This window comes from Giraffa tippelskirchi, chromosome 6 (assembly GCF_054371585.1).
Source record: "Giraffa tippelskirchi isolate mGirTip1 chromosome 6, T2T-mGirTip1v1.2.pri, whole genome shotgun sequence".
NCBI classification, from domain to species: domain Eukaryota; kingdom Metazoa; phylum Chordata; class Mammalia; order Artiodactyla; family Giraffidae; genus Giraffa; species Giraffa tippelskirchi.
This window is the reverse complement of record NC_137280.1, coordinates 19,551,187-19,574,930: the sequence shown is the minus strand read 5'-3', so window position 1 is coordinate 19,574,930 and position 23,744 is coordinate 19,551,187. Positions and strand designations below refer to the sequence as shown.

At 31.8% G+C, this 23,744-nt stretch overlaps 1 protein-coding gene across 50 annotated transcripts in view; it reads right to left on the bottom strand.

The window, feature by feature from the left end:
* RIMS2 (regulating synaptic membrane exocytosis 2) overlaps positions 1-23,744 on the bottom strand; it is a 629,392-nt gene that overhangs the window by 252,877 nt on the left and 352,771 nt on the right. For 33 of the 50 annotated variants that reach the window (XM_081502233.1, XM_081502232.1, XM_081502237.1 and 30 more), the window contains 7 exons: positions 23,328-23,395; positions 21,414-21,533; positions 19,203-19,302; positions 18,161-18,284; positions 15,877-15,923; positions 12,408-12,520; positions 2,911-3,041 (listed from right to left, as the gene is read on the bottom strand). In XM_081502233.1, coding sequence (XP_081358359.1) covers positions 2,911-3,041; positions 12,408-12,520; positions 15,877-15,923; positions 18,161-18,284; positions 19,203-19,302; positions 21,414-21,533; positions 23,328-23,395 — 703 coding nt within the window. Of the gene's footprint in view, positions 1-2,910; positions 3,042-6,979; positions 7,028-12,407; positions 12,521-15,876; positions 15,924-18,160; positions 18,285-19,202; positions 19,303-21,413; positions 21,534-23,000; positions 23,210-23,327; positions 23,396-23,744 lie in introns of all 50 variants that reach the window. The other 17 variants (XM_081502212.1, XM_081502207.1, XM_081502220.1 and 14 more) reach the window with 3 other exon arrangements.

Genomic DNA, 23,744 nt, shown 5'->3' with positions numbered 1-23,744 from the left:
TGAATTGTTTCATACATTCCCTGGGTGCATCCATTCTTTTTGGAGATCACTACTCTAGCTTGTTAGAGAGGATCAATGGCTGAATAGGAACAAAGTAAATCATCAAGGAAGGCAATGTTAAGCTATCAGAAGAGTCTATTTGAAGTGAGAAGTGCCAATGAACAGAAAGCGGAACTGTATTAACTTCTTCAAATTCTCTCAGCACAGCACAGTTCTAAGAGTACTGGGAAACAGGAAGCAGTTTGAACTAAGAAGGGACAGAGTGCCTCTAAATGAGGGAGTCTATGTGACTTCTCTTAGGTGAAAGAAGAGCTTACTGTTTAATACAAGGGCTTCCCAGGGTGTGAGTGGTAAAGAATCCTCCTGCCAATGCAGGAGATGCAAGAAATTTGACTTAATGAATCAAAAGTATGTATTTAATGTGGCCATTTAAAAGCAATGTATCTTTATTAATTTCTATGGTTTCCCTAGGAAAATAACTTTGGGAACCTATGTAGGAATTCTTATCTCCATTCAAATTTATGAAAAAGGAGTGGCACTGTAAATTAGAACAACTAAATAATAGAGAAATAATGACAAGGACTGTGATTTATGACTGTCACTTCCTCCTTCTAAAACGTTAACAAATATTTATAAAGCATTTACTTATATTCTATCCATGAAAGAATGAATTATTACACCCTGTCAGAGATAAAAACTCCTTCCACCAACATCAGGAAGAAAGTATTTAGATGAAATCTTCCAAGAATGGTTTATACTGCTTCCTACGACCTGTGGCTTTTCTTCCAAAAAATAAATAACTCAAACTAAATGCATAGTCCTTTATTCATGTGTAAAAACTTATGTCAACAGAATAAAAAAAGGTTGAGGTGATAATGTAGCTATGTGAGTCAATCAGAGAATTCTTTTTTCTATTATGGATAAAACCCAGACACAACCCTATTAATTAGGTGAGCAACAAACTTGCCTAAATATTCTTCAAATTTCTGGTAACTGACAAGAAAACTCAGCTGAGAGATAATCTGAGGAAAAAATTTCAAAACTTTCTCAATTTTTTGCTGTTGAGAAAAGATAAAAATTCTAAATTGGGGAATACAAAGGAGTCTTTAAAGGGACTTTCTCTTTCATCTGAGCTCTGTCTGCTCAGAAAGTGGGAGGAGGCATGAAAAATAAACTAAAAATAAACAGTCAACCAAAAAAACAAACAATCTGAGAGGCTTTTATCATCTTCAAAAAAAAGCATTTTTCTTCTGAGCTCTGAATAAGCAGAAACTTGTTGAACTGAAGTGAAATGAAAGTCGCTCAGTTGTGTCCAACTCTTTCCGACCCCACGGACTATGACCATGGAATTCTCCAGGCCAGAATACTGGAGTGGGTGCCTTTTCCCTTCTCCAAGGGATCTTCCCAACCCAGGGACTGAACCCAGGTCTCCTGCATTGTGGGGAGATTTTTTATCAGCTGAGCCACAAGGGAAGCCCAAGAATACTGGAGCTGGTATCCTATCCTTTCTCCAGCGGATCTTCCTGACCCAGGAATTGAACTGGGGTCTCCTGCATTGCAGGCAGATTCTTCACCAACTGAGCTATGACTTGTTATGTGTGTGCATAAAAGCATATGTGGGAATGCAGATTTTCTGCAAGTTTTTATGATGACGATCTAAGGATGCTTATACTAAACTCGCTGCACTCTGAGAAGCAAAGTGACTTGGCCTCCCCCTCAGATGGTAGATAATATGGCTGTGACATATGTCATCCAACTGAAGTTTTAAGTTGGATTTACCATTTTAGTTATTGCTTATCCTCATCTTCCCTTTCAGTTCAAAGTGTATCCCTCCCCAAAAGACAATCTAAGTTGTTAGAGAACAGTCTTCTCTAAGTAAACTTTATAAGATAAAATCATACAGCAGACAGTTTCTAACAGTTTAGGAGGCTGTGGCAACCTCACATATTTTCTGAATAATTTGTTTTACAAATTTTTTCCAAAATATGTATCAAATTGTAAGGCCTTTGTTAATAGCCTACTTATTGTCTTTTTGAGGCTGAACTTCAGAAGATACTGTGGCATTCAATACTGATGACTTTTAACTTAAACCAAATGATAGAGTGTGCAGAAGTCTATAAATATGTTTAAAATCACATCTGTACCCGGCTACTTCCATCCTGAGAAAAATGACCAGACCTAGAAACCAGGGATGCAGAAGAGCTACGGAAGGGAAATTGGTGCACTACTTTTTTCCTTTTTAAAGATGTTTATTGAATAATTTCTTTCACTTTGTATGTGTATGAAATTAAGAATGATTAGATGATTTTTGATAAGCTATTTCTTCCATCCTGATTTCTGTATTTAAATCAGGGTAGATTAATACCATGATCAGCATGGACACAAAATAAATGACACTTTAGGAAGCTAACTCTTGGCCCAATAGTAGAGATTCCTTGATGATATGGGTAATTAAATATAAAGCATGTTCATTAATTTTACAGAATGTAGAGAAATAATGTCTTAGTAAGAGAAGGTAGAAATTGTAGAGGAATACGATGAATATCCTTTAGTACCATTTCCAGCTTTTTGTCTCTATAGTTTATTTTTTAAATGTATTTGATTTAAAGGTGCACAATTTTTAATGAGTTTTATAAATAAAAACATACATTATTTAAGAAGCAATCCACACAATATAAAATTGATATAGAATAAAATCATCTATATTATAAACATTTGAAATAGGTTTTAAAACAATCTCAAAGCATTCACTGTCACTATTTTGATTCCTAGGAATCATTATGCTTATGTTAAACTTTATAAGTATCTAACTGGTATGATATTTAAAAATAAAGGACACAAAATCAAAACACTCCCTGCTATTAACATTTCTCATCTGTTTTCAAGAATATTTTTGTTTCATATCCTTACCTTCTGTCTGGAAGAAAGTAAATTTTAACATAAGGATTCCTTGGCCTCCCATCTTCCCTGGAAGGGAGGTCCTTTGCTCCCAAAATTGTAACTATTAATTGGTGACCAACCTTGTCAAACCACAGTTTTATCTGAAAAGCAAAATATTTATTTATCAGCTTAACCATTTAGTAATACAACAGAATGCTTACATTCCCAATCTTTGCCCCATTCTCTTATCCTGATATTAGCACAGAATATAAACTTCACTTAGTAAATTGCAGTTAACTTAAAAGGATATACTATAATAACTTCAATGAATGGAGAAATTAATTCAGATATTTTAGTTTGACAAATCTCTTGAAATTTTTATAATCTAATTTGTTAGCTTATTAACATGCACATAATAATTACACTGCCATAATAAGGACTTTAAATAGGATTGTTCTGTGTCTACATTTATGCAGGAATCACTGTAGCTCATTTTGGCTCCCCTACAATAGTGAGTTCAGAATAAGTGCTCAAAATGAACTGAACAGATAAGTTGCTCATATGGCATTCATGGGAATATTTTCAGCAAATGTTTTATGTTATATCACAGCAAAGATCTTTCAAAGATTATAAGTAACTAGGAATTACTGGAAGATTTAGTAAACAGACAGCTTAAATTTGTATTTAAAACTAGAATAAATTCATCTTTTAAAGTTTTTTATACATAGTCTCTTTTTCATTTTGAAGCAAATGTATTCATCCTTAGAATAAAAGGGTATATTTTATAATTCAAGATGAGAAAATTAGAATAATTTGCCTATGCCATAATTAAGGATTAGATCTTCACATCCAGCTGTTGAATTCATTAGATTTAACAACTGTCACCTCCCACACACATCTCACACTCCCACACCTAGTTATGATGACTGTGATTCTGATTCACATTTGGTTCAGAATTCAGCACATCCCTGGCCACTATCTTCAAACTGAAACTGGAAATTTGGAGCTTGGGGAAAAGTTTTGTCTATGTAATAAGCGTATTTTATTTCCAATGGTTTGATTTTTTTCTTTTAATTTTGATGCACAATGTTTGCAGCAGCTTGGAAGACTTAAACATATATCTCATGTCAGTCCTTTCCTCTCCTCTCCTCTCCAAAGCAGACAGTCAGGGCTGGGCCAAGCTCTACACTATATACATATAGACCATCCACATAAAAACATACAGATAAATATATATACGATATGTTAGTAGTTCAGTTTCAGTTCTAACATGGTGTTGTTGAGTCCTTCACTTCATATCCTACGAGGATGAGAGGCCAAGCAAGAATTTTGAGTCAGAAGACTAATGGCCCAGAAAAGTATATAAAATTATTTATACACTTTTTTTTTTGCCTAAATGAAATTAATACTCTTATAAGAATAATTATTAGAAAGTTTAAATTTTACAAATGGTGATACTACTCTTTATAGTAAGTCCTTATGTTTAATGCAGGTATTACCTTGAGGCTCTATAACAAAAAGTTTTTTGAACTGACTTGCTAAGTACAGACCCTAGTCAAGTGGTTTTCAAACTGTGGTTCATAAAACTCCTGCAACAGTATTATTTGATTCATCTGTTTAAAAGTTACAAATTCCTGTGGCCCACCTTTAAGGTAATGAACCAGAATGGGGCCCAGAAAATTTGCATTTTAACAAGTCCTCAGGTGATTCTCATTTCCATTAAAGCTTGAGAACCACTGCCTTAGACTAGGGAAGCAACAACCTGGAAAAAAGCATCTGATATTTAAGTGAAAAAAAAAAAAGTTCAGCACCTGAAACTAACTGCAACATTATAAACTATATACTCCAATATAAAATTTTTACAAATTACTATGAAAAAAAATTTAAAAGTTCAAGTATATCTTGCCTGACAGTATTAAAACAAAGATATAGATGAGAATAGCTGGAAAAAAGAGACATTCAGGCAAAAGATATGAGCAGGAAGAAAAAAGTAAGAAATACAAGAGTGTTTCATATATGAGATGAAACAGATGTCAGGGAGATTCGAAGTTCCTCCAGTTTGTGACCAAATCACACTACTTTCTATATTCTTTATTTTCTATAGCAATAAGAGCTATGGCTTTATTTTCCATGAGGTTAAAAATCCTTCTCAGAGCATCATGACATCAATATTAGACACTTTAAAAAAGAAAAAACCTTCTGAAAAGCTACAAAATTGTTTTCCAATAACCAGTGCATTTAAATAACAAAGAAAAATAGTGAGTATTGTTAGACTAAGTTCATAATTAATTATTGGAGCAAATTACTGATTTCTGTATTTTTTTTAGGGATTGAGACTAAACCTTTGTTGTCATCTCCATAGGCAGTATTTATGCTCTTTTAAAATCATTACAGCTAAATCTTAAGATATATATTTCAAATGCTTGATAAATAGTATTATTTTTAGATTTTCTTATGCCATGGAAAACCAAAAATATCATTGATTAATAATATTCATTCCTCACACAAACATATATTAGTTACTAGCTTTCATATTTTCACATTAATACTTTATAGTTTATTAAATTATACTTTACAAATATATAAATATTAAAATAATAGAGATATGAAACAGGCACACTTTGTACTGATTTTTTGATGAAAATTATAAGTTTTAATAAACTATTAAACTGGGCAGTTGATCGATAGCCCTAATTTTCATTTTATATTATGGGACTTGCATTGAAGTTTTTAATAGATATCCAGCTCACAGTATCAAAACAAAATTATTTTATTTGCTAGATTATCAGTCACATTCCTAAATACCTTCTCTGTGCGTTTTAAATGAATGGTTGGAATATATCTCTTGATTCCTCAAAATAAAACAAGTATGTTTCCACAGTTCTAAATATGATATACTTATTTCACATCATATTCATTAATAAAAATATTGATATCATTTTACTTGCTTTAATACAATTTTCACGTGCCACTTTTAAGTTTCAGGCAGAACCTGAGCAGTCTAAGTAAATATTTTACACTAGATAGTATTAACTAGAACAACTTCAATTTTTTTAAAATTTAAATTAAATTAGCACTATTGAAAACCAACAATAACCAAAAAAAAAAAAAAACCCATGCAGCAAAGAAAGGAAAGCATAATACTACTTTTTAAAAACACTATATTGACATTACTTTACCATATAGGAGTTTCCTAATGAAAAGAGGCAAAGAAAACTTGTACCCAAGTATTGCAGTAAAAATAAATGGAATTAGAATTACATAATGTAAGCAAAGGAGAAGGCAATGGCATCCCACTCCAGTACTCTTGCCTGGAAAATCCCATGGACGGAGGAGCCTGGTAGGCTACAGTCCATGGGGTCGCTAAGAGTCGGACACGACAGAGCGACTTCACTTTCACTTTTCCCTTTCATGCACTGGAGAAGGAAATGGCAACCCACTCCAGTATTCTTGCCTGGAGAATCCCAGGGACGGTGGAGCCTGGTGGGCTGCCATCTGTGGGGTCGCACGGAGTCGGACACGACTGGGGCGACTTGGCAGCGGCAGCAATGTAAACAAAATAAATCCATTTTATTTGGATTGTGATTTTGTTTTTTCAAAGTCATAGTTTTTAAAAGTTGAACTTTACATATAATATGCAGAAAATTCATATTTTAGATAAGGTACAAATTTATTTGCCAGTCTCCTCAAGGAGTAATTGCTTGGAAAATGCAAGAGAATGTAGATGTTAAGTGATATAATGAATGATTTAAAGAGACAGTAACCTTAGTGTAATAAAAATATCAACAGTATAAAATCAGCTATGTGTCAATATTACAGATATAAGTGGAATCTACATTAAATGCCAACCTGAAACTTATGAGTTTTAGTATTCAGTCCATCATATAAAATCACTAACAAAGATTGTCTCTTTAAATTTTTATTGTATTTTAATCCCCATGCATAATTTTACAAGCTGGCTCATAAAATGATTCGGAAGTCAATAATATGGTTTGGAGCAACATACCAAATAAAGTTTTCCTACTACGCATTTTCCAAAAACATACAAATAAGGGTTAAAACACAATTTTAGATTCTATCAGGCAGACAAGGCCTTTACCTGAACCCTAGGAACAAAAGGCGTTGTTCTTCTACTAAGGCTTTGGCTCTGGTAAGCAAAATTAAAGAAAAAAGCAATAAAACAAAACCAAAAAGGACAACACGCTGGAACTAAAAGACCAAAAGTAAAAAACACATACAACTATCCCTTAAATACATTTTTCCATGACAGTATATATCTAAATTAAGTACTTCAACATAATGAATGATTTCCCCAAAATTATAAAACAGATTAAGAACTATATAAAATCTGAGAAGTTTTAAATCAGATTTCTAAATGTATCAACATAACAGGAATTAAGACTGAATGTAAAATAATATATTTGGGCTCATATATTCTGAAAGAATGAGTGTAAACATAAAATACGAGAGTCAAGATATATATTTCAGATATCATCCTTAAACACACTACACAGAAAAAAACATAGTCCAAGAAGTTAGATAAAAATACATTACAGAATTATTAGTGAAAAGTCATCCATAGAAGTAATTATATAACTTTCCAAAGAGATACGGCTAACAGAAGTCTAAAAAATATTAGCCAAGTCAGCTTTATCATTTCTTAAAAGAATAAACACAGAAAGATAAAAGTGTACTGGAACACACTGGATTAATTCATGGTTTCATACTTTAAGAATTTATAGTAGGCACTAGTATTTAACCATTTTCAGACATTTATTGTGTACCACCTGAGATAACACTATTTAGAGCTATCATACTTATTAATGACAATAATATTTTTCTTTTTATTTATACAGTTCTTTATATACTGTCAAGTTTTCAATAACAGTTTATTGCAAGTTTATTGCCTAAAACAATGCTAGGAAGTAGTTGTTGTTATCTCCAGTATGTAGATGAGGAAACAGAGACATTAAAAAAAAGCCTAGACAGACTTGACCAATATCAAAAAGTAAGACAGTTTTAAAGGTAAATAATAAAGCTCACTTCTGGTTAAAACACGCTATTTCAAATTCTTAGAATAAAACCAAATTTCTTTTCTCCTCTAACTTATTTTGTTTTCATTTTGAAACAGCTTCCCAAAGATACCACAACCATCAGAATGCTGTGCTTTTATTAAGACATGCCAACCGTTACAAGAGGAACAAAATCAGATTCAAGTTTCTGGGTTTGGGAATGGATATCAGGGCATTTACTTTTTGTTCTTTCACCAAGATTCCATCCCATCTCTCACATTTTTCATGCACGTCTCTCTTGTTTAATTAACAGTTGTGAACAGTTAAAGGTTTCAGACGTTTCCACTGCTGTATGGAAACAGATAACAATACCAGGAGGAGGGCTGTCCAATACAGCCATCATCAGACAAAACCTGATATGGTTTAAGACATAATCTAAAACCCAGAGGAAAGGGAATCCTTAAAGCAGACTGTCATTCAGCCATATGAATCATCTTTATCTCCAAAAACCAAGACAGTCTCAAATCTCAGTTGTCTTCCCTTTCATGTGGAAATATTTCCAAAGGAAGAAAGGAATGTTTAGATATGGAGTATGTTCCTGGTATCTGTCTGCATAACCCTAAGTGGATAATTCTCTTGCCAAAGGGTAAGGGATGTTTGAAATTCATAGAGATTAGCTAGGCACGCTGAAGAGAAGGACTAACAATGCACTCAATTTAGAAATATATCTTACTTTTCTTGCCTTCCCAACTGTCCTACCTGTTGTTCCCCAAAAATATCAAGGTAATGAAAGATTTTTGCAAGTAAATATTACTTCAAAACTAAAACATTTATTTTCAAATAAATAGTGCTTTGAAATAAAGTAATCCTTTAAGGTCAACATTTTTCCATCTTCCAAAATGACCTTAAATGAGCAGCTCATAGATTTTTGAAATCAACCGTCTAAAATCTATGCCAATTTAAACCTAACCTTTACCCATAAGCTTATACATTAAACTTGGCTATGTAAACATATTTCGTTTTGTCAGATCATTTTAAATTGAGATGAGATTAAAATAACATGCCATTAACCATTTTAAAGTGTACAATTCAGTGGCATTTAGTGAATCCACAATGCTGTGTCACCACCACCTCCTTCTAGTTTCAAAACTTTTTCATCACATCAGAAGAGTCATGATTCATCACACTCTGTATCTATTAAGTAATCGCTCACCATTTCCCCATTGCCCCAGTTTCTGGCAACTACTAAGCTGCATTCTATCTCTATAGATTCTGGATATTTCATCAAGAAATGGTGAAGTATTATGCATCTCATTGCAATTTGTGATTAATATGAATTCATTTATTTTAAGCATGAAATGTCTGATAATATCTGTAACAATTCAGTTTCATACAAAGAATATGAATTTGTACACCACAATTTATTTTGCATTTTTAATGTCCCTTCATACTTCATCCTGCACTACCAACTTCAGGACATTCTTCTTACATAATACTTCTAAAATAACAAGGTTGTTACAAAGAGATATAAAAGATAAAAGCTCAAAGAAAATATTTTCATTTATAGAAAGTTTGAAAATGGCTATTGAATTTCTAAGTAGATATAAAGAATACATACCTATTCTTCAGCTACTTAGTCCCTTTAAATGGGCATAAAATGGATATGTACAATATTTACAAGCTCATCACTAAAAATGGAGTCAGAAAATATTAAACAAAGTAACTTAGGGAAAAACATTGCAGCTATTAGTTAGCCACAGACTCTGAAGTAAAATAATGATTGTCAATAAGAATTAATGCGTTCCTAGAGACAAAATTCTGAGTCACTTCTCACTTTTGAAATAGTTAAAGGCTATATCTCAATTTAACACTCTATCAAAAACTAGTCAAAGGCTGAAATTAATTTTAAAATTTTGAGAGAATTACAGAAGCAATCCTCCAAACAAGGAAACTGCTAAATTATGGAAGACCACAAATTCATAAATGTCATAATTTTATAAGTGAGTTATGAACCCAGGTAAAATCTCATAGAAAATCAAAAATACTCAAAGGTAGAACAGAAGGATATAGGAAACATAATGTTGCCTTACGACTTCCTGGGTGTTTCCCTGAAGGATGGTATAAGTGGACAAATGTTTTCCCAACCTCTGCATCAGAGCAAACCAAAAATTGTCTCCAGTTGGCAGAAAGGGGGTTAAATATAAAGGAAAACACTATATCCAAAAGGGTATCTTGCTTGTGTTTTGCTGCATGAATAGAATGAAGGCAAAATTAAGTTTCATGAAGATAAAATCCATGGCTATATTGCTGTATTCTCTCAGCTACTAGTATTATAACCGACGAAGGGATAGATCTTAACATATATTACTTGAATTGATAATTGCGGTTTAATTTGGCAAAAATATGTTGGAGGAAAGTTTTGGCAAAAGATTTCAAGAATCTCAAACTTTCTTCTTTCAATTGTAATTTTATATCCAGATAAAAATTATACTGACAAAAGAATTTTGTCCTAACAAAATATGCAAGATTTATAGTCAAGGATTTCCATGGTATCATTATTTAAAATACTGTTAGAAACAAGCAAGATATCCTATAATAGCAAATTAAGTTAAGATGGAGTATTAAATAGGAATTAAAATCATTTTAGGATGAATATTAAAAAAAACAGAAAATGTATATGATACATTGAGTAACAAAAGCAAGTTTTAAAATAGTATACACAGATTGAATATACATATTCATTATTCTGTTTAAAAATTTATATGTATGTGAATGACTATGCTTTAGTGGCAAAAACATAGGTGATTTTAATTTTTTATTTATCTGTGCTTTCTCGATTTACCAAAAGAAATATATATCATATTTATAAACATTATCTTGCTGGAACACACTTCTTCTAGGTCATAAAAAATGATAAAATGGAACATGTGTTAAATTACAATTATATAGATTTTAAACCATCACTTAGAAACACAAGTACTATATACATTTAAGTTTATGTTTTCCCCAATATTTAACAGTCTTACCTTTCTACCAAATTCACTTTGAACCATGAGGAAAAGTAGCTGAATTTGCTATCTGTCTAAATGCCCACACTATGAACCCTCTGTTCCCAGTTCAATTTCTAATATAACCTTGAGATTTCAAAAGAGGCAGCAACAAAGTGGTACTTACTTATTATGGGAGTCTAAATTCCACTCCCTCATTCACCAACTGAAGCTAACTAAGTACACACACACACACACACATACACACACACACAGATTTAATATATACTAGCATCATCAGCCACCCAGTGCTTTATTTATAGATGAAACTATCTAAGGGAAGCCATGATTAAAAATTAAAAGCTAACATTTACTAGCACTTTCTAAAATGGTGGAAGAAAATACACACACACTTTTAACCATAAATGTCAACATCTGTGCTGCCAATGTATGTAAGAGAATAAGTAGAAAGATGCTACTTATTGTGGAAAATGGAAAAAACACCACTGTCCTCAAATGAAAAAGTTCACTCTGTTTATGAAAGAGAAGGGAAAAGAAAATAATAAAGAGAAGAAATCCATTTTAGTAAGACATTTACAATCTCCTAATAGCATTTCATATTCTTTCTTACAGATCTTTTTTTGTTATTCTCATTTTTGTGATCAAAGTAGTCGCAGAACAGATGTGCCTAATGACTTTTACTATGTTATTTCTGCTTATACTTCCTGTATCTTCATCTAATTAATGGAAATTCTTAAGAAAAATCAAATACTTCTCCTTCCCCCAGAAAATAAAAGGACAAAATCTGTACCTAATTTAACAAAGCTAGAAATTGCTCTTAAATTAAACCGAGAATAGTTTCGCTTTTAACTATAACAGTAACAATTATCCAAAATTCAATGTCTGAATTTTGAGAATCTAAAGAGTTCTTAACACTCACAAAATTTCAGGTTAGTAACTCATCAGAATTAGTGTCAATATTAATCTGTTTGTTTCTAAAATATAAGTGGATAAATTTTAATATTTTTAAATGGTTTAAAACAGAATGACAACTTTAGAAATTAATAAAATGTGAGGGTCTGAATTTGCAAAGCTCTTCTAATATGGGTATAAGATGGATAACTTAATTTTTAACTTTTATTATAAAATGTTCAAATTAGGGGTCCCTTGATATGAAATCCACATGATATACTCAGGCATCTATTATATATTTCCCCATTTTCTTAGCTGAGCAAAAATCATGACCTTGAATTTTGGAATAATATTACTTAGTGAAAAAGGTTTTAGATAGCATCACAAATTCTAATTCCCACTAAATTCCAGAAAAATCTAGCTCTAATAAAGAAAGCATTCTGTTAGATAATTATAATTGAATTTAAATTAATTAAAATTACTAAGAATGACAAAGTTGATGGTGAAAAGCACAATTATATTCTAAATAGGACTTGGTTCACAAAAAAAATGGCATCATATAGTAAAAATACTACTTGATATTCCACAAAGAGAAATTAATCTAGTGATTACATACTGAAAGTTGTCCAGATAAGAACTGTGGAACATCCCTCAACATGCCAGGACTCATGGGAGATGTAACGGAAATAGAAGGACGATCCATTTTTTGAGATTCAAATGAGCTAGAACCTGAAATGGCAATTATACATAAAGAATAACAACAATGACTCTTCATTAATATTTAATAATCTTTACTATGTATCAAGTTATTTTTAATACCTACAAAATTCCATTATACAGAACTTTTTCTTAGCCACAATATTCTAAGTATACTTAGAGGGTTTCTTTAAAAGCATAAGTGCAGCTTAGGGATTCTTGAAAGACCAAGGGTGAACCGTTTTCTGTGCCAATTATAGTAGCAACAGACCTCAGAACTTAGTTACTTCATCTGTTGTATGTTCTAAACTCATATCTTACAATAATATACTAGGAAATTTTAAAAATAGAAACTTAGGAAGGAAAAACCCAAGCCAAAACCTAAATCAATAAAGCAACTTAAACATGGTCTAAACTTGTAATGCTAAAAACATTACTAGAATGTTAACTGTGAAAAGTTTTCAGCAGTGGTTTTTAACCATATCTGGAATAATATAATAACTTAGATGGGTAAAAAGGAAGTGAGGAGCTATGAAAAAAAGATACAGGAGAGCAGAAAAAGCAAACTTCAGTACCCAGAAGTTATATGTATGAATTTATTTGTATGGAGAGGAATGAACAAATTGCAAAGTGAATAAAATGGGGCTAATGAGATACTGACAGAATTAAATGCCTGGAATTCTAGGCTACAAATTTTGGCACTAATAAAATATCCATGCTAAATTTTTATGAGTAAGGTAATAAAAACTGCATTTGAGGAAGATGTCTTTACCGTTCATTGAAAGTGTCTGATTTGAGCAAGAGGAAAAACAGTTAAGAATAAGTGGAATTCAATAAAATATACAAAGAATAGGAATGACTGGAAAACGGACTTAAAGAATTGAGGCAATATCACAAAATTAGAGAATGAGGACTCAAATTAATTAGATATGCAAGATTAAGGAAAAGGGGGGACATCAAGATTTCAAGGCTTGTAACCAGATATGGTCCCCTATGTCTTGTTCTCTGCACAGGACAGAGTGGATATTCCCTGGATGCAGAACTCTGCAGAAGTTCTGTGTGTAAAGGAATGGTTAGAGAAGTTAATTTGAAACCTGTCACAGTGACCCTGCGACACTGCAAAGACATCCAAGGGGAAAGGTAAAGCAGGTAACAGACATGCAGATGGGACCAAAGGCCGAGTAGATGCTAGTGTTAGAATGAAAATGTAAAGTGTCACCCTAATTGGGGTCCTAAGTGGATAGTATTCACATCCAGAGAGAATACAGTGTAAAATGAAGGGGGAAACTGTAAGCCTTGGGATCAGAAGTAATGGTGATACCTTCATAGCATTTAGAAGTGGAAAGAATACTGCCTTTATATTAAGAAATAAGCTAAGCTTCAAGTAACAGGAAAACACGTAGAACATATTCTTCAATATTCTTTAAATATCCAGAGCTAAAAGGGACAATGATAGATCATTTTGATAATGTAACTTAGGAGTCATGCGGCAATTAAAATTATATGAAGAGAAAAACTTACTGAGGAACTAGAAATAGAGGTTAAGAATTAGGCCTTGGAGAAAGCTACTCTTCAACTTCTAAAGCAAACAGGATTCAATCTTATTTGAGAAAGGACCCCTGCCCTAACAGAAACAATTTTGGAATTGTAGCCTAGGGGTTTTTCAAATAGCTACAATAAGATAAAGGATTCCATACTGCTTATACAATATCTGGGTGATGTAAGTGAATAAAAATTTTACCTACATCATAGACTGCTGCGAAAATTAGTATAAGTAACAATATCTAGCACAGTTCCAGGCATCCAAAATAAGAGTGATGATGATGATATTATTATATATAATGATAATTATTATCATTATGTTAGTATTTATAATTTTATGTGATCATAATATTATTTGGATAAAATAATTTAGCAACCAGCCAAAGGTACTAAAGCAAATGTATCATATAATCAAATTTTAAAATTTAGAGCTAAGCCATTCCAAAATGATTTGCTCTCTCTGGTAAAGATTTTCTTTATTTTTAATTTATACTCATAACTATAATATAAATGTAAAAAACCCCATCTATTTTAATAGTATACTGTCAATTGTCATGTGTATAGAGAATCCAATCACTTCTCACCACCTTCATTGCAACCACCATGGTCTAAGTTACCACTGTCTCACCACTCAAGTACTGAAAAAGCCTTCTCACTAGTCTCACTGCTTTCACTCCGTTTAGTCTATTTTCAACACAGCACCCAGACTGTAAAACATAAGTTTCTCCCCAAAAACATCCTATGTAGCTCCTGATTTCCCTTAGAGTAAAAGCCAAATTCTTTACTGCCTTGTAAAGTCTCTGCAGTTTGGCTGCCCATTGCCTCCCTGTCCTCCCTCCCACCATTCTTCCCTTTGCTCACTCTTGCAGCCACAACAGTCTGTTTGCTCTTTCTTAAATGCATCTTAGGCTTTCCTGCCTTAGCACCATTAAACCTCTACCCTCTGTACCAGAAAAGCTTTTTCCTCATATTGCCACTCTGTACAATCTTGCTCCAATTCTTTCATCTCAATGTGGTCTATCCTGATCAACATATTTCAAACTGCAACCCTCCTCTCTTCCTTCACAACATGACTTTCTATCAATCAGTCAACGAACTTAATTCATTGGAAAAAATTCATTTGCTTAATATCTGAAAGTAGCATTCAAACACGAGCAATTTAAAATGTCTATATAATTTTTAAATGTCTATATAATATATAAAATTGTAATAATTTTAACTTATATTTGCTTAAGATATTTGCTTAATATCTGAAGTAGCACTCAAACACAATTTAAAATGTCTGTATATTTAATGTTATTGCAACTTAAATGTCTATTGTTCCATTACTACTTTGTTAAATCAGAACTATTATCCATTTTCTAAACATATAAAAAAGAATATATATGTAATTATTCACTAGATTGTCCTCAGGATTCCTCACATTTACTGAGGATTAGGTTGCAAAGTAGTAAATTTTAAAATCAGGTGAAATTTAGGGAGAGGGTGAAATTTTGAGTAGTGATGATATGCTCATTATTTTTTAATAGGATGACAGATTCACATGTACATCAAAACTTACCTAACTGTGCATTTTAAATATGTTCAGTTTATAGTAATATACCTTAATAAAGCTATCTAAAAAATACATGGTAGTTAAGACAGGGTAGTTTAAAAAAATCATCTTAAGATACAGACTTTTGTACTTTTTCCCACAATAACATGAAATAATACTAAATTTTCTATCTTTATACAACTGCATACTTGATAACAGTACTATTATATTTCTTACTTTGTATTAATAAAGAGTTCATTTGACTCAGATGATTTTATTAATGACAACTTCTCCTAAAATAAATGAAACTTACTGGATTCCAGTTGTGTGTGTGTGCTATCAGGTATCCTAGGTATATCTCTGAAATCACAGAAAAAGAAAAAAAAAACAAGAAATTGTTTTAAAAAGTAGTAAGAACTACTATTATGACAATTATCAATCTATATTATAACAGGGCAATGCAAAATGAACAAAACTGTGTATGACAGAAACATTATATAAATAAGGAGAAAAAAGTCATAGCACTTTATTGCTAATCAAAGTTCTTGGGGCTGACTCCTACTACTTAAAAAAATGAAAAATTACATGCATTTGGAGTAGATTTATAAAAATATACAATTCATTTCCTATGTGTTTTACAATACAATTTTCCATTCAAAAAATTTCTATTCTCAAAACAAGGTAAGTTTTAGAGATATATTTTAATTATACTCTACTCTTTACATTGTACCTGCTGTTGTTCAAATTAGTAACATTGAAATCCAAATAAAATATCACCAAAATAAAAATTAAAATATTTGGATTGTGACTGAAATTTTTTAAACATAATAATTCTAATTAAAAAGTAAACATGTTTTTATTGGACTTAACATAATTACTCTGCATTGCATTTACACCTAAGGTATGTACATTTTTGTTTGAGATTTGCCAAGGATGATATATATTAATGGCTAAGCTCATTCAAAAAGTTACCTCAATAATACTTAATATTAAACAAAATGTGATTGGAGAATTCCTTAATAGCAAGAAACACATTTGATTAATACCCTAAGGTAATAGTTTAACCATATAGCAAAACTATGAAAAGACAAAATAAAAAATAGATATAATTTCATGTGATAGACTCATTCCTTTTGAAAGGAACATTTCGAAAATTAAGTTACCAATTGAGGTAATTTCCTTTATGAAAATTTCCTTCATGAAGTAATTTCATCATGAAAAACTCATCCTAAATGACTTAAAACTAGGCATTAGTAGTCTATAAGAAGGAAAAATTTCCAGTTTCTACCCTGGAATACTTTTACACCAGACATGCATTTAATAATTCACTGTCAGTTTATATATTTTTCTATTGCTTTTTTAAGTTATAGGTTTCTCTTCTACATTGGCTTAGAATACAAGCTTCTGTAAAGGAAATACTGCTGCAGTATTTCATGAGTAATTCTAACAACATAATTAAAAAGTAAACATAATTATTCACTAGATTAAAAAGAATTATATTTAAAATAATAATAAAAATAATAAAATGATTAATACTAATAATTATTTTAAAAGATTATATTTATTGCCAATTTAAAAAGTCAAAGAGTAATTGACGTTTGCTTACTTTTTATCTGTTAACTTAAAGATGTTCATTTTTCCTTAAGTGGTTGCCTCCATCTAGCCTTAACCTGTCTCTTTTTTTTATATTAAATCTCCATTTTGGAAAAAACAGATAAAATTCATAGAATATAGCTGATTCTCATGCAATGTTGAGAACCACAGATTATGAAACTTCTTTTGAGAATAGCTATTACTATAGTCCCCTTCTTCTAATCCTTTAGCTATCTACTGAGTTACTAAGATAATAAGAATTATCTTAAATATTAAAAAAAAAAAACATACAGTCCATGGAATTCTCTAGGTTAGAATACTGGAATGGGTAGCCTTTCCCTTCTCCGGGATCTTCCCAACCTAGGGATTAAACCCAGATCTCCCGCATTGCAGGCAGATTTTTTTACCAGCTGAGCCACAAGGGAAGCCCAAGAATACTGGAGTGGGTAGCCTATCCCCTCTCCAGAGGATCTTCCCAACCCAGGAATCGAACTGGGGTCTCTTACATTGCAGGTGGATTCTTTACCAACTGAGCTATCAGGGAAGCCCTAATAAAAATTATAAACACCTAAATTTTCTTCTTTTGTAATTAACTATATATTCTAGCATGATCAGATAAAAAGATGCCATTTTTGGTAAGGTGTTTTTAGCAAAAGTGAAAAAAGCACTGTCCTAAAAAAATTTAGTTTTATAAAGCAATCAGATATTATTGAATTGCATATTACAAACTGTTTAATAGTAGTCAACTTTATGACTTCCCAGTTGGTGCAGTAGTAAAGAATTCACCTGCCAGTGCAGGAGGTAGGAATTTGATTCCTGGGTAGAGAAGATACCCTGGAAGAGGAGATGGCAACCTACTCTAGAATTCTTGCCTGGAAAATCCCATGGACAGAGGAGCCTGGTGGGCTACAGTTCTTAGGGTCACAGAGTCAGACACAACTGAATAACTGAGCATGCCAACACAGTCAAATTTATACATGTGTAAAGTATTCAGATCAACTCACCCAATAGGCCTTGAAACAACAAGCTCCACCTGTGGTTCAGGTTTGGATTCCAGGATGATGTTATATACTTCTTCAAATGTGGCTCCTTGCAATAGTCTTCCATTCCATTCTAGTACTTCATCACCTGTGGTGTGTGTCAGCAATGACAATCTTAGAAAGAAAATCTAACTTCACAAAATGCACTCGAAACAAATGTAATCTCAAGCTGCAATTAATTTTGTAGAATACAAGCACCATTATGGAATAAGAAACATACTGAGAACAGTTCCAGTGGCATAAAATATGATGACTGGGATGATTAATAAATTTCACACAAAAGGACAGGGAAAAGCCAGAGGAAAAAATTACGTAAAAGTCATCTCTGTGATTTCTAGAATGGTTTTCAATAGTGTCCTGTCCCTGAATAGTTGTTAGTTGTTTCTGTAAGGGGAAGCAAGTTGGGAACAACCTATGTCTCCAACTTGGTGACATCACTTTTGTCTGCGATTTCTTAATAGAAATTGCAGTTCTAGAAACTATCAAGATCAGTTGCCTCTTTGAAAAATGTATAACTCTGTATTCTAGGATTCTCAATATATATGTAGTTGAGCACTTGTCTAATCTCTTTTATGAAAAGTTTAACACTAACCATTCACTGAATCCTCTTCAAGGCATTCAAGGATCTCTTCAATAGTATCCATTATCAAAGATATAAGGAGTGACACATTTCAGGAAAAATGTATTTATCCATGAAATTTGCTTTCTAAATTATACTGGAAGTTCTTCAAAAGAAATAAGGCTTATGGGAAACAAATTATGCTAATCTGAGATACAGACTAGGAATATCCATCAACAAAAAAATAAGATCAGTAAATATAAAAATCTTTTTATCTACTGTGACTCAAGAACTAATAGTTACAACTTTCCATTGATGAATAAAAATTAATATTTAAGTTAAATGAACTTTTTGGTTACCAGTGAAGTCACTTCTAAATGAGGACTACTTTTTCATAACTACTAAGTTTAACAGTTTAAGTGTAAATAATCAAAAATTGAAACCTACCTGGTCTAAGATGTCCTACAGTATCAGCTAAACTTCCTTTTTTAACTTTGGTTATAAATGCACAGAGCCGACCTGATTCAGTCATCTTTCCTCCTACAACCTGTTTAAAAGAAGAAAATGTTAAAACAGGTATATTGTTCAATTGAACACAGTTGAAGATTCAAGTAAAAAATAACTAGATAATTTGCAAGTTTTGAAACTATAATTTAATATGTTAAAAATAATTTTTAAATAATATAGTATTATTATTAGGAACTGAATATATGTCAAGGGCAGACTCTTTATATATTCCAAATGTTTTGCAATTTAAGCAATTATTTGTTGAAAATGTTGCATACCTTAGAAACAATTTATAATTTCTGCCTTTATTACAGAATTCTTAATTTTGCCATTTCTAAAAATATGTCACTACACAATACTACATAATTACATATAATTACATTGATATTTCTAATTATAAATTTCTAGTTATAGATGTCAAGTATCATACTACATATTTTGTTACTTTTACTATAATTATGATATTTTCTAAAAATTTTATTAGTTGGTAATCTTTGGGGCACATTGATAACGTGCATGATAATGATGGATTTTTCCTGAGAAAATTACAAAATTTACTTAGTCTCATCCAAATTAATGTAAACTTTAGACCATCTGCATCTCAATTTTTCTGTTTCTCTTAACACATACGTTTCAGAAAAAAGAGAAAAAACAAGGTTTGCATTAATGCGGTGGAATCATATGTGTAGCTATAAGACTAGTCTTAAAAATTAATGCTTTGATTCTCAGAACTGCCAATCAATCAATATATCAACTTTGTAGCAAGTTATGTAAAAAACAGTAACTAATTTCATTGACTAGAATAGATTTTTTCCTTCTTCTCAATTGATTGAATGATACAGAATTTTAAAAATTATTGATTTATCTTACTCCATGTGTTTATTCCCCAATGGCAGTGAATAACACTCAGCGGCAGTTCAGTTAATATTAACCAATTATTCAAATGCTTGGTTCTGAAAATTACATGTATAGATAATATGGGCTGAAATCCCTGTGTTGGTAAATTAAAATTTTCTTGACTTAATAAATTTTAATAATAATTATACTGATTATAATTATTATTATTGAAATCTCAGAGTGCCAAGTACAGTACTAAATGTTTGTATATTGCTTTATTTAATCTTACTAGATAATAATTCTCAGTATTATTATCTCCGTTGTACAGATGAAGGGTCTGAGGCTAAGAGAAGTTTAGTTGCCTAATGTCATATAACTAGTAACTGCTACAAATAGAAATCAAGCCAAGGCATCCCGACCTCTATACTATACTGTAGTTCTAACTCCACACTGGGCAGATCTGGATTTAATTCTCACCTTCATCACCATTTTTGAGACTATGGGCAAGTTACAACACCTTGCTAATATTATTTCTTATCTGAGAGTCAGTAAAATGATAAGGTGCTCAAATGAGTGCCAGCCACATGGCAACCACCCAATAAATGATGCACGATTTTATTTACAATCAAAATTTTCAAATATCTCTTCCTGGATTCTATACAACTACTTCTGTAGCAATGACTCAGTTCTAAAACTCTCTTTGCATTTCAGTTTTTAATTCACCTTACAGATACGCAAAAAATAAACAGAGCCTTCTTTGGTGTACTTAACAAATAATTGTCTGGTATTTTACAGTAAAATACAAATCAGTATTTACATTAAATCTCCTAACATAATTATTTCTGAGTTTTTAGACTTCAAATACTATTCTCTTTCTCTCTCTCTCACACACACATACAAACTCAAACATATTTTGTTACACTAATACAAATTATATTCCTATGTAATACATGTTATATTTCCCACATTTGCACACTTAATAATTGAACAAAGCTATCATTTTAATAGAATATAAACACATACATAGACTTGAAGGACAACTATAGGTAAAATAAGCTTGAGCACTGTATTTAGAATTCAAGTATGTAACTCAAGTTCTATTTTCCAAAATTAAATAAATATGTATTATTGTAAAATAATGGCAACTTCTTAAATAATACTTGGAAATGAAAAGGTTTCGAAAAATGAGTGCAAATATTTAGGAATTCTGAAAATGGAAAAAAAACACTAAATTGGTATAGAGTTATCATATCTTTTGCTTTTCTGATAAATCTACAAAGGAGTATGGAGCATCTCACATATTTCATCACATACCTTCAAGCCAAGCATTGCTCCTGAATCTCGAGGTACACTTCCATCTTTTAAACGCTTATTTAATAAAATGCGACCAATTAAACGATCTCCATCTTTAGATGGCTGCCATGTCACAGGGTGCTGACATATTGCATCAATAAACACAAAAATTAATGTTCTTTTATGACAAATGACCCTTTATTGTACAATCTCTCTAAACTTGCAATTTCCAAAGTGTTATGATTACACAAACCAGCTTTCAGTCAAAACATTGGTCAAAAATTTAATAAGATAAGATTATGCTTATAATCTTATTTTAATATCTCAAGTTTTTTCAAGAAACCAGTTACTTCTCTAACATGCTCTGACACAATACTGAAGTTATATAGTTCTACAAAAACTGATAAATCTTAAATATATATGCAGACTCTAGTTTAATTACCTACATACTGAAGATTAAAAAACCATAGGCAGAAAAGAACTCTAATTTTATGCAATTGAACTCATTTAAAAATGAGAATTTAATCTTCAAACACTTCTGGAAGACTCTGAAGGACTTTATTACAGTAAAAGTTAAAAAAAAGGTCAAGCTAAATTAAAATATGAAAACTGAAGAGGGTTTTCTTGAAATAGATTTCTAGATAAAAATTATTAAAAATACACAAGGCTAGGTAACTTTCCAAATGAATGTGCATGGGAGAAACAGGTCCAAGTCAAACATGAGGATAGATTACATTGCTCATTTTTGGGAGGTTTCTTGACTCTTTCGGGTTTCTGATTTATTTATTTGATAATTCAGTGGTATCGTTAAACACTGTTAAACAACCTTGAAAATATTAGTTTTTCTCAAGCCTTTTCTAAATCATGACACAATCCCATTATGCATTATATGTCAAATAACAAAGTAAATGATTTGTGTAATCACAGTTCCACAGTTATCTAAGAGTTAACATGCACATCTTCATGCAAAATTTAGCAGGCAAAGGACAAGTTCCAGTAAATCACATCTACATGATAAAAAGATTTCAAAAGTCTCACTATACTAAAAGCAAACAATAAATACCAAAGCAGATGGCAATGGCTCTAATGCTAATTGATACTACATTAAAATACTATGACAATAAAACAAAAGGGCAAAATGACAGTGAAAGGGAAAAAAGAAAAACAACTTTTTCTGTGCAAACAGACCCAATTATCTCCCTTTTACCTGGGATTCAAACTGTTAATAATTTAATTTTCATCCCAAGGAAAATATATGCAAGCAGTCAAATAAGCCAATCCAAAAAAAATTCTTTATATTTGTGGTTTATAATAACATTACCAAGTTCTTTCATGCGACCATAAACAAAACATTCCATTGTTCCTAATTTTTATTTTCATTTACTTATTTTTTGGTATGCCGTCAAACAACAAAAACAGCAAAGCAAGCAAGAAGTATTTTGGTTGATTGGTTTGTTTTGGTTTTGTTTTTCTTTTCTGCACCTTAAGAAATGCTACATTGACCCTTGAAATGCCCTGTCCTTTTATTATGTTCCATTTGAATGAGTGACAGAGAGCAAACGAAGACCAAATGAGCAGGTTAAAAGGCAGGCTCCACAATCTCAGTACCTTATCACTATGGCTATGCTCCTCATTAAGGGTTGTGCTACTACACGTATCTACCCCAGAGTCCTTAATCTGAGGCTCAGACCATTCCAAATCCTCTTCCAAAGAGTGGCCACCAAAGTACATCATTTTCTTTTGTCTCTCAGACCTGGTGTTAGAGTCCGACAAAACTGCCTGCTCACTAGTTTTTCTTTTTCCCTTTTGACTGTCCCCTACAGATGTGGGATAAAAAAAAAAAAAGATACAAAAAGAAAACATGCAAAGGTGTAAATCCAAAAGGAAAAGTGAAATGATAACGGAAATTAGATAGTAAGGCCCCACATGTCTCACCAAAGACATTGGGGATGCCTCACTGCTATGCCAAGACGTATGGTCCAACCAGTTGTGATCCACGTCTCCTGTGAGAGTCAGACAGACAAAAGAGGGAAGTAAAGGAGCCGGTGAAAGAAAGGGCAGACAAAGACATAATCAACATTTTAAACTGTGTGATCCCCTCTAGTTTTAAGTACTTTATCTGTAAGCACTCACTATATATACCAAGAGAAAGCTAAGATTTCAAGTGAGTAAACTTATAGAATGTAGAATATTTATGTACTCTAGACAAATCCTACAGAACAAAACTGCTGCAAGAAGAGAAATAGCTACTAACAAACAGGAATATAAAAGAAAAAAATTATATATATTCTGAAAAAAAGAAAAAGACTTTCAGCGATGTCTGTTACTCATGCTATTTTTTTGAAGCTGGCC